General features: G+C 63.2%; 2 protein-coding genes across 2 annotated transcripts; both read right to left on the bottom strand.

Moving 5' to 3' along the window:
• Nucleotides 1-423: 423 nt before the first annotated feature.
• Nucleotides 424-2,767, bottom strand: LOC114003428 (putative serine/threonine-protein kinase-like protein CCR3). Its single transcript, XM_027750396.2, has 2 exons — nucleotides 1,769-2,767; nucleotides 424-872 (listed from the first exon to the last, which is right to left on the bottom strand). Exons 1-2 carry the CDS (start codon nucleotides 1,988-1,990, stop codon nucleotides 690-692), a joined length of 405 nt encoding a protein of 134 aa, XP_027606197.2. The 5' UTR covers nucleotides 1,991-2,767; the 3' UTR covers nucleotides 424-689.
• Nucleotides 2,768-2,848: 81 nt separating this feature from the next.
• SERPINE1 (serpin family E member 1) lies at nucleotides 2,849-9,572 on the bottom strand. Its single transcript, XM_027750391.2, has 9 exons — nucleotides 8,878-9,572; nucleotides 8,070-8,338; nucleotides 7,155-7,388; nucleotides 6,458-6,652; nucleotides 5,595-5,793; nucleotides 4,727-4,827; nucleotides 4,184-4,270; nucleotides 3,758-3,841; nucleotides 2,849-3,028 (listed from the first exon to the last, which is right to left on the bottom strand). The coding sequence occupies exons 2-9, from the start codon at nucleotides 8,329-8,331 to the stop codon at nucleotides 2,991-2,993; spliced, it is 1,200 nt and encodes a 399-aa protein (XP_027606192.2). The 5' UTR covers nucleotides 8,332-8,338; nucleotides 8,878-9,572; the 3' UTR covers nucleotides 2,849-2,990.
• Between the last annotated feature and the right edge of the window lie 329 nt (nucleotides 9,573-9,901).

Here is a 9,901-nt window from a genome sequence, read left to right as displayed (position 1 = left end):
CCTAGAGATGGGGGGTGTCCCCAAGGAACCCCCAAATATGGGAGGGTTGTACTCACCATGGTCAACCCAACCATGGCCAACTCTTCGTGGTCAAAATGGCCAACCCAACTTGGGGTGTTGAGAGGGGCCAAAATTGGTGTGAGAAAGATGGATTTTTTGGGAGAGAAGATGGAATTTGGGAAGAAAGGGGGATTTTTAGGGAAAAAGGTGGATTTTTAGGTGGAAAAGGTGGATTTTTCAGGGAAAAGGTGGAGTTTTGGTGGGAAAGGTGGATTTTTGGTGGGAAAGATGGATTTTTGGTGGGAAAGGTGGGGGTTTTTGGGGAAAAATATGCTTTTTTTGGTGGGAAAGCTGCTTTTTTTGTGGAAAAGCAGCTCTTTTTTGGTGGAAAAGCTCCTTTTTTTGTGGAAAATCTCCCTTTTTTTGTAAAAAAGCTCCTTTTTTAGTGAAAAACCTGCTTTTTTTTGGAAAAGCCGCTTTTTTTAATGGGCAAACTGCTTTTCTCCACTGCAAGGCGAGCTTTCCTTGAATAAACTGATTTTGGGGAGGAGAAAAACCGCTTTTTTGGGGTGAAAACCCACTTTTTCATCATTATTTTTGTCATAAACTGCCCCCTTTTTTTTTTTTGGAAAAACCTGCCATTTTGGGGTGGAAAACCTGATTTCCCTGAGGGTTTTTTGCAGGGGGCTTCACCTCTTGAAGACCACCTTGAGGTCCCTCCACTCAAGGAAGCTGCACATTTTGGGTTTCCGGGCCAGCACCACCTGCATGAGCTCCCAAAGCATCTTCTTCTTGTCCTTGTCGGCCATGGCCAGGTACCATTTCTGCAGCCTCAGCTTCCCTTGGCAGCTGAACAGCAGCATGAACCGCATCTGGGGGTGCCGGGGGGGTCACCGGGGGGTTGGGGAGGGGGTTGGGGGGATTTTGGAGGGTTTTGGGGTCACAGAGGGGGGGGGTTCTGCAGCCTCAGCTTCCCTTGGTGGAAGGAACTGCATTTGGGGGGCTGCGGGGGGGTCACTGGGGGGCTTGGGGAGGGGGTTTGGGGAGAGTTGGGGGGGCTTTGGAGGGGTTTAGGGGGGTTGGGGGGGTTAGGGTCAGGGAGTGGGGGGGTCTAAGTGGGTGAGAAGCTGAAGAGCAGCAGGAATCACATCTGGGGGAGCCAGGGGGGTCACTCGGGGGCTTGGGAGGGTCACTGGGGGACAGGAGGTGGGTTTGGTCATGGGGGGGGACACAGGGGGGGATCCCTGTGGGGTTTGGAGGTTTCATGGGGGGTCCCCGTGGGTTTTGGGGGAGCCATGGAGGGATCAGGAAATGGGAGGAGGGTCCCTGTGGGGTTTGGGGGCGAGGGGGGCCATGGGGGGAGGTCAAGGAATAGGGGGAAGGTCCCTGTGGGGTTTGGGGGAGCCATGGGGGGAATCTCTTTGGGTTTTGGGGGGGTGTCCAGGAGGGGTGTCAGTAATGGGGGGGTCCCTTGGGGGTTGGGGGCTCACGAGGGGACACGGGGGGGTCCCTGTGGGGGTTTGGAGGTTTCATGGGGGGGGCCATGGGGGGGCTCAGGGAATGGGGGGAGGGTTCCTGGGGGGTTGGGGGGGGTGTAAATCACGATCGGTCACGTGGGGCCATGGGAACCCGAGCCCAGCTCCGGGTCAGGAGGTCAAAGGTCGCACCCCGGGTCATGATCATGCCTCGCCTCCCCGCGCACCACGTGACCCCGGTCACGTGACTTCCCCCTCCGAAAGTCTCCCCCCGGAGCCCCCCCCCAACTCACCATAGCGCCGTGTCCCGGGGGCGGGGCCTCGGCCGGGGCCGTGGCCGGGGGTCGGGGGGGGGGTCCGGGAGGGTCCCGGGAGGCTCCGGGGGGGGGCGGTCGGACAGGGCCGCTCCGGCAGAGCCGCGCCGGGGCCACCGCCTCCGGGTGTGACGTCACCGCGCACAGCACGCCGCTTCCGGTTAAGGACGGGGGGGAGGGGCCCGGCAGGCTTGTTGTCATGTAAACACTGAAGGGGCGCGGTTTGTAGGCAGTGGCAACGTGGGGGGAGTGGCCTGTGGCCAAATGAATAGGATGGGGCTTCTCGTAAAAGGGGGCGTGGGCTGTCAACAAGAGAATGGAAAGGGAGGCATGGCCTGTCGCTATGGCAACGGGAGGAGGTGTGGCCTGTTTTCAAGGCAAAGGGGAAGGGCGTGGTCTGTCGTCATGGCAACAGGGGCTTGTCGACAAGGGCGTGTGGCCTGTAGCCAGGGCAACAGAAACCGAGGAAACAGGGAGGGGCTTCCAGTCGAAGGGGCGTGGCCTGTCACCAAGGGAGTGGCCGGGTTCCAAGGCAATGGATGGGGGCGTGGCCAGTTGCCAAGGTGATGGGAGGGGGTGTGGTCTCTTTTTAAGGCAACTCCAGGGGCATGGTCTGTCACTATGACAACGTGGCCATGGCCTGTCACCAGGGCAACAGGGAGAGGCTTCCCCAAAAAGGGGACATGGGGGCTGATGGGACGTTGACACCAACACCATGAAATAGGATTGACCCCAACCCGAGATGGAACTTTGACCCCAACAAGGTTGACTCCAACACTGGGATGGATGATTGACCCCAACACCATGAAAGGGGATTGACCCCAAATCTGGGGCACAATTGACCCCAAATCCAAGATGGGACTTTGACTCCAAATCTGAGACAGAGTTGGTTGACCCAAGATGGGACTTTGACCCCAAATCTGGGGCATGATTGACCCCAACCCAAGGTGCGACTTTGACCCCAAAAGCGGGCCATGATTGACCCCAAATCCAAGATGGGACGTTGACCCCAAAACCAAGACAGGGGTGACCCCACACCAGGACACAACTGCCCCCACCCCTGGAGCATGGGGGTGACCCCCCAAAATATATTACTCTCCCCAATAAATTACAGCTCTCCTGGCCCCACAGACCCTGTGGGGAACCCCCCAGCTGTGGGGTGACCTCGATGTGGGGTGACACCCTCCCTCCCATGAGGCGCTCAGGGCTCCGTCACCTGCCCCACGAAGAGGATGGTACCTGTGGGGGAAGAGAGGGGTCAGGGAGCCCCCACAGACCCAAATCTGTGGGGCACAGACCCCTAAATCTCAACCCAAGGGGGATGGAGCCCCCCCAAACCCAAATCCGTGGGGCAGAGACCCCCCCCAGACCCAAATCCAAGGGGCACAGACCCACCCAGACCCAAATCCATGGGGCATAGACCCACTCAGACCCAAATCTGTGGGGCAGAGACCCCTCCAAACCCAAATCCAAGGGGCACAGACCCACCCAGACCCAAATCCGTGGGGCACAGACTCCTCCAGACCCAAATTCATGGGGCACAGCCCCCCCCACATAAATGGGACATGAAACGCCCCCAGACCCAAATCTAAGGGGCACAGACCCCAAATACCTGACCCAAGGGGGATGGAGCCCCCCCAAACCCAAATCTGTGGGGCAGAGACCCCCCCAGACCCAAATCCAAGGGGCACAGACCCACCCAGACCCAAATCCGTGGGGCACAGACCCCCCCATAAATGGGACATGAAACACCCCCAGACCCAAATCTAAGGGGCACAGACCCCCCAGAACCACATAAATGGGACATGAAGCCCCCCAGACTCAAATCCAAGGGGCACAGACCCACCCAAACCCAAATCCAACAGCAACAAAGCCCCCCCAAACTCACCTCCACGCCTCCCAGGCACCCCTTCCCACCTTGTGTGTGTGTCCCCTGCCAAATCCCCCCACCCCCAAATCCCCAAATACCTGTGGGGCCATGTCGGATGAGGAAGAGGAAGGGCCGATCCAGGATGATTTCCAGGGGGGCCATCCGGGAATAAACAATGGCAGCTGTGGGAAAGGGGAAGCGGGGGGAAGGGGAAATGAGATCCAAGGGGGTCTTGGAGCCCTCTCCAAGCCCACCAGTGCCCCTCAGGGACCCCTAGGACTCCCCAGGGACCCCCAAGAGCCCTCCAGACATCCCCAGGGACACCCTGGAACCCCTCAAGGACCCCCAGGACCCCCCAGAGACTCCCCCAGCGACTCCCAGGACCCCTCCAAGGACCCCCCAGTGCCCCCAGAACCACTCTGGACCCCCTCAGGGACTCCCAGGACTCCCCCAAGGACCCCCCAATGCCCCCAGGACCACCCAGAGATCCCCAGACCGCCCCAGGGGCCCCCAGTGTCACCCACCGGTGGCTGAGGCCACCTCGGTGCCATTCTCGGTCACCTCCATCCGGACTCTCTGCAGGGCCTGGCCCAGCACCAGCTGCTCCTCCCCTGGGAAGAGGAGGGGTCGAGTGGGATCCTGAGACCCCCACAGGGACCCCCAGACCCCCCCAGGGATGCCCAGGACCCCCCAGACCCTCCTAGGACCACTCCAGTGCCCCCCCAAGGATCCCTGGAATGCCCCAGGGATCCCCAGGACCCCCCAAGGACCCCTCAGACCCTCCCAGTGCCCCCCCAGATTCCCCCAGGGACCCTTAGGACTCCCCAGGGACCCCCTGGACCCCCCCCCAGGGACTCCCAAGACTCCCTCAAAAATCCCTCCAGGGACCCCCAGGCCCCCCCAGGGACGCCCCAGACCCTCCCCTGGACCCCCGAGACCCCCCCAGGGCCCCTCCCAGGGACCCCCCTGTGCCCTCCCAGTGCCCCTCCAGACCCTCCCAGTGTCCCCCCCAGTGCCCCCCAATGACCCCCAGGAGCCCCTCCCATGCTCCCCAGCCCCCCCTTTACCTGAGAGGGGGGTGAAGTCGGCAACCTCGGGGTCGAAGAGGTCAAGGACCCCCAAGGACTTGAGGGGGGGCCGCAGGTCCCACATGGTCTCCAGGGAGAAGCTGGAGGGGGCGGGCAGGGGGCGATCCCCAAGTGTCCCCACGGGTCCAGGGGGTCCCTGTTCCCATCTCCACAGTGTCCCCAGATGTCCCCAAGTGTCCCCAGTGTCCCCAAGGGCCTGGAGGGTCCCTGTACTCAAGTGTCCCCAAGTGTCCTCAGGGGTCCAGGGGTCCCTGTTCCCCCCCCTCCTCCCCCCTCAGTGTCCCCAGGAGTCCAGGGGTACCTGGGGGTCCCAAGGGATCTGAGGGATTCTCTTTGTCCCCAATGTCCCTAATGTTGTCCCCCCAGTGTCCTCCTAGTGTCCCCAGTGTCCCCCCTCAATGTTCCCCCCCAGTGTCCCCAGTGTCCTCAGGGGTCCAGGGGACCCTGTTCCCCCCACACAGTGTCCCCAGATGTCCCCAAGTGTCCCCAGTGTCCCCAAGGGCCTGGGGGGTCCCTGTACTCAAGTGTCCCCAAGTGTCCTCAGGGGTCCAGGGGTCCCTGTTCCCCCCCCTCCTCCCCCCTCAGTGTCCCCAGGAGTCCAGGGGTACCTGGGGGTCCCAAGGGATCTGAGGGATTCTCTTTGTCCCCAATGTCCCTAATGTTGTCCCCCCAGTGTCCTCCTAGTGTCCCCAGTGTCCCCCCTCAATGTCCCCCCCCAGTGTCCCCAGTGTCCTCAGGGGTCCAGGGGACCCTGTTTCCCCCACACAGTGTCCCCAGCTGTCCCCAGTGTCTCCAATGTCCCCCCGGTGTCCCCAGTGTCCCCTCCCCGTGTCCCCGGGGGTCTCACCGCGGCAGGACGAGTAGGCGGGGGGCAGGGCTGAGGTTGGTGACCCAGTGGGTGACACGGGGACTGTCCAGGAGGTGGGTGAGGGTGACAATGGGAACATCCCGCTCCAGGGGGGCCACCAGCAGCATGGACACCGCCCCTCCCTCGTACGGGACCTCCACCACCGAGTATGGGACCCCCGCGGGCGTCTCGAATTCCCCTGGAGGGGGTTACAAGGGGGGGGTCAGAGGGGACACGAGGGGGGCGGGGGAAGGGAGGGGCATGGGAGATGGGGGACATGAGGGGGACATGGTGTGACACAGGTGACACAGTGGGTGACACGGGGGGGTGACACAGGGGGTGGCAGGGAGTGACAAGGGGACTCTGGGGGTAACATCAGGGGGTCCCAGGGTGACACAGAAGGTGACACGGGGGGGGGGTGGCACAGGTGACACAGGGGGGTGACACAGGTGATGCAGGTGACACAGGTGACATAGGGGGTGACACAGGTGATGCAGGTGACACAGGTGACACAGGGGGTGCCAGGGGGGTGACACAGGGAGGTGACACAAGAGGTGACACAGGGGGGTGACACAGGTGACACGGGGGGTGTCGGGGGGGTGACACAGGGAGGTGACACAAGAGGTGATGTGGGGGGGTGACACAAGTGACACAGGTGATGCAAGGGGTGACACAAGTGGTGACACGGGGAGGTGACACAGGGGGGTGACACAGGGTGACACAGGGACCCCCAGGGTGACACAGGGGAGTGACACAGGTGACACAAGAGGTGACACGGGGGGGGTGACACAAGGGGGTGACACAAGAGGTGACACGGGGGGGTGACACAGGTGACACAAGAGGTGACATGAGGGGGGTCTCACCGCAGCGGAACGTGCCCGCCCGGGCCATCATGGGTACGGCGACGTCGCTGCCATCAGCCCTGCGGAAGGGGCGGGCGCGGGTGGCCCGGGGGGAAAAGGGGGTCGCCCACCCACCCCGAAAGAACTGCGCACTCACCACCACCAGGCGCGTGCGGGGACCCAGAGCCCCGGGGGGCACCAGGGACCCCAACAGACCTGGGGATGGGGCGACACACGGGGAGGGGGTCAGGGACACAGTGACCCCCCCCCCCGGAAAGGGACACGGGGGTCCCCACAACCATTGACACCCCCCCCCAAAAGGGTCCCAGGAGTCTCCATACCCATTGACACCTCCCCGCAAAAAAGGGACACGGGGGTCAGGGGGCGGGGGTACACAGTGACCCCCCCAAAAGGGTCCCAGGGGTCTCCACAACCTCTGACCCCGCCAAAAAGGGATCTCCCACCCATCACCCTCCACCCTGGGGATCTTTGAACCCATCAACCACCCCCCCCAAAATGGTCCCAAACGCCCCCCACCCCCTCCCCAAGTAACCCAGGGGACCCCAGACCCCTCACCCCCCACCCCGGGAGTCCCAAACCTCCCCCCCCCTCCCCTCACCCCCCACCCCGGGGGTACCAAGCCTCCCCCCCCCACCTGCCACCCTGAGGGTCCCAAACGCCACCCCCTGCCCCTCACCCCCCACCCCGGGGGTCTCACCCTTGGTCCTCTCCCGCACCCAGGAGTCGAGGAGGGTCCGTGCCCCCTCCCGCCGAGCGAAGTCCACCCGGGCCACGCTGCGGGGTCCGAGGGCTCGGAGGGCCCGGCGGGCGAAGCCGGGGGTCAGCGCGACCCCCCGCCCCACAAAGAGCCCCTCGGCCACCGCCAGGCCCTGCCCGGGACCCCCCTCCAAGGCCCGGCGCAGCTCCCGCAGCTCTGCCGAGACCCCCGGGGCTGGGGAGGGGGAACAAATGGGGTCAGGGAGGGGCGGGGGGGGCACCCACTGCGGGGGGAGGGGAGGGGGGGGTGGGGGGGAAGGGTGGTCCTTGTGGGGGTGGGGTCCCGCAATCCCATCCGAACATGGGGATAAAGACCCTGTCGATGGAGAAAAAGCCCTGCCCATGGGGACAAAGACTCCCCCCCCATGGGGACAAGGACCCCAAAGTGTCCCCTGTGGGGGTGGGGACCCCAATCTCACCCCAGTATGGAGACAGGGACCCCAAAGTGTCCCCAGTAGGGAGAGGACCCCACATCCCACCCCCCATGGGCACAACGACCTCAAGGTGTCCCTCAGGGTGTCCCTCAGGGTGTCCTTTGGGGTGTGCATGGGGTTCCCTTGGGGTGTTCTTCAGGGTGTCCCCTGAGGTGTCCCCTGGGGTGTCCCCAGTGTGTCCATGTTCCCCCCTATGGCCACAATGACCTCGACAACCTTGGCTTGTCCCCTGGATTGTCCCCTGGGGTGTCCTTGGGATGTCCCTCAGGGTGTCCCCTGTGGTGTCCCTGGGGTGTCCCTCAGGGTGTCCCCAGTGTGTCCATGTCCTCCCCTATGGGCATAACAACCTCAGGGTGTCCCTGAGGTGTCCCTGGTGTGTCCACGTCCCCCCCCTCCCCCCCGAGTGTGTTTCCCCCCCTCACCGTCAATGCTGAACCCCAAGGCCTCCTCGAGCTGCCTCCGGCCCCGCCCAGCCGTGGCCACCTGGAGGGCCACCAGCACCGAGGTGGCCCCATGGGGGGCCAGGACCACATTGGTGTCCCCTCGGGGTCCCAAAGCTGCCCGGAAGAGCCGGAGCCCGAAATCCGTCACCAACTGAGACACCTGGCCCGGGACTGGGGTGCCGGCACCCGCCAGGGCCACCAGGGCCACCACCAGGGCCACCAGCAGGGATGTTGGGGACATCACGGTCCTGCAGGGACAGGAGGGTCACTGGGGTGGCCCCTGTGAGGACACTGGGGCTGGTCCCGGTCCCGGTGTCAGCCCCAGTCCCAGTGCTGGTTCCAGTCCTGGTGTCAAATCTAATTCCAGTCTTGATCCTAATTCCAATCCCAGTGCTGCTTCCAGCCCCCGATTCTAATCCCTGTCCTGCTGCTGGTCCCAGTCCAGATCCCAGTCCTGATGTCAGCCCTAACCTCAGCCCCAACCTCACCCCCAGTGCTGCTCCCAATCCTAATACCAGTCCTGGTCCCAGTCCCGATCCTGGTACTGGTTCCAATGTCAGTCCCAGTGCTGGTCCCAATTCAGGTCCCAGTCACAGTCCCAGTGCTGGTCCCAGTCCCAAACCTAGTTCAGGTCCCAGTCTCAGTCCCAGTGCTGGTCCCAATCCTTGTGTCAGCTCCCATCCCAGTCCCAGTATTGGTCTTAATCCCAGTTCTTCTGCTGGTCCCGGTCCCAGTCCCAGCCCCAGTCCCCATCCTGGTGCTGGTCCCAGTCCCACTGCCCCCTCACCTGGTCTCAGTCCTGGTGTTGCTCCTGCTGTCCCAGTATCAGCCTGGTTTTGGTCCCAGTATCAGCCTGGTTTTGGTCCCAGTGTCAGCCTGGTTTTGATCCCAGTATCCCAACTCTGCTCCTGGTGTTGCTCCCGCTGTCCTGGTCTTGGTCCTGCTCTCAATCCCAACAGACGTTGGGGTTTAGTCCTGGTGTCCTGGGATCAGTCCCGGTCGTGGTCCCATTCTTGGTCCCAGTGTCCTGCTCTTGATCCCAGTGTCAGTCCTAGTGTCCCAGTGACATTCCTGGTGTTGGTCCCAGTGTCTCCTGTTGGTTCCGGTGTCCCGCTGTTATTCCTGGTGTCCTAGGGCTGGTTCTGGTGTCCTGATTGCAGTCACAGTGTCCTATTCCCAGTATTCTGCTCTTGTTCGTAGTGTCCTGATCCCAGTCCTGGTGTCCTATTCCCGGTACCCTGATCCCGTTCACGGTGTCCTGATACCACTCCCAGTGTCCTATTCCTGGTGTCGTTCCCAGTATCCTGACCCCAGTCCCGGTGTCCCGATCCCGATCCCGGAGCGGTTCCCGGTGTCCTGGTCTCAATCACGGTGTCCTGATACAAGTCCTGGTGTCCTGAGCCTGTTGCCGGTGTCCCGTTCCCAGTGTCCCGATCCCGGCTCTGGAGCCGCCTCCGGTCCCGGCGGCGCCTTTAAAGGGAGGAGCGGGGGCGGGGAGAGGGAGGGGGAGCGGGAAGGGGGGTATTTCCACGCGTGTCCCCCCCACGTCACCACCCATGTCCTGTGTCCCTTCCCGTGACCCCCGTGACCCCCCATGCCCCCCCCGTCCCCCTGTGACCCCCCGTGTCCGCTGTGCCCCCCCTCAAGTGTCCCCTGTGTCCCCTCTGACCGCCCCCGTCCCCCGTGACCCCTTGTGACCCCCTTGTGACCCCCGGGGGGATATGTTTTCACGAGTGTCCCCCTCCCACACGTCACCACCCATGTCCTGTGTCCCTTCCTGTGACCCCTGTGACCCCCCCCATGTCCCCCGT

The sequence above is a fragment of the Pipra filicauda genome, unplaced genomic scaffold (genome assembly GCF_003945595.2).
Source record: "Pipra filicauda isolate LSUMZ 115617 unplaced genomic scaffold, ASM394559v2 scaffold687_size377397_pilon, whole genome shotgun sequence".
In the NCBI taxonomy this organism is placed as follows: Eukaryota; Metazoa; Chordata; class Aves; order Passeriformes; family Pipridae; genus Pipra; species Pipra filicauda.
The sequence above is the reverse complement of the archived record's forward strand: the minus strand, read 5'-3'. Positions and strand labels throughout refer to the sequence as shown.

Excerpts from the sequence above, each read along its gene's own strand:
- LOC114003428 (XM_027750396.2), bottom strand. The coding sequence starts at position 1,990 with ATGACAACAAGCCTGCCGGGCCCCTCCCCCCCGTCCTTAACCGGAAGC. Across the intron at positions 873-1,768 it reads CCCCGGGACACGGCGCTATG|ATGCGGTTCATGCTGCTGTT; the intron begins GTGAGTTGGGGG and ends CGGCACCCCCAG.
- SERPINE1 (XM_027750391.2), bottom strand. The coding sequence starts at position 8,331 with ATGTCCCCAACATCCCTGCTGGTGGCCCTGGTGGTGGCCCTGGTGGCC. Across the intron at positions 6,653-7,154 it reads GGTGCGGGAGAGGACCAAGG|GTCTGTTGGGGTCCCTGGTG; the intron begins GTGAGACCCCCG and ends CCCCATCCCCAG. Across the intron at positions 3,029-3,757 it reads CATCCGACATGGCCCCACAG|GTACCATCCTCTTCGTGGGG; the intron begins GTATTTGGGGAT and ends CTTCCCCCACAG.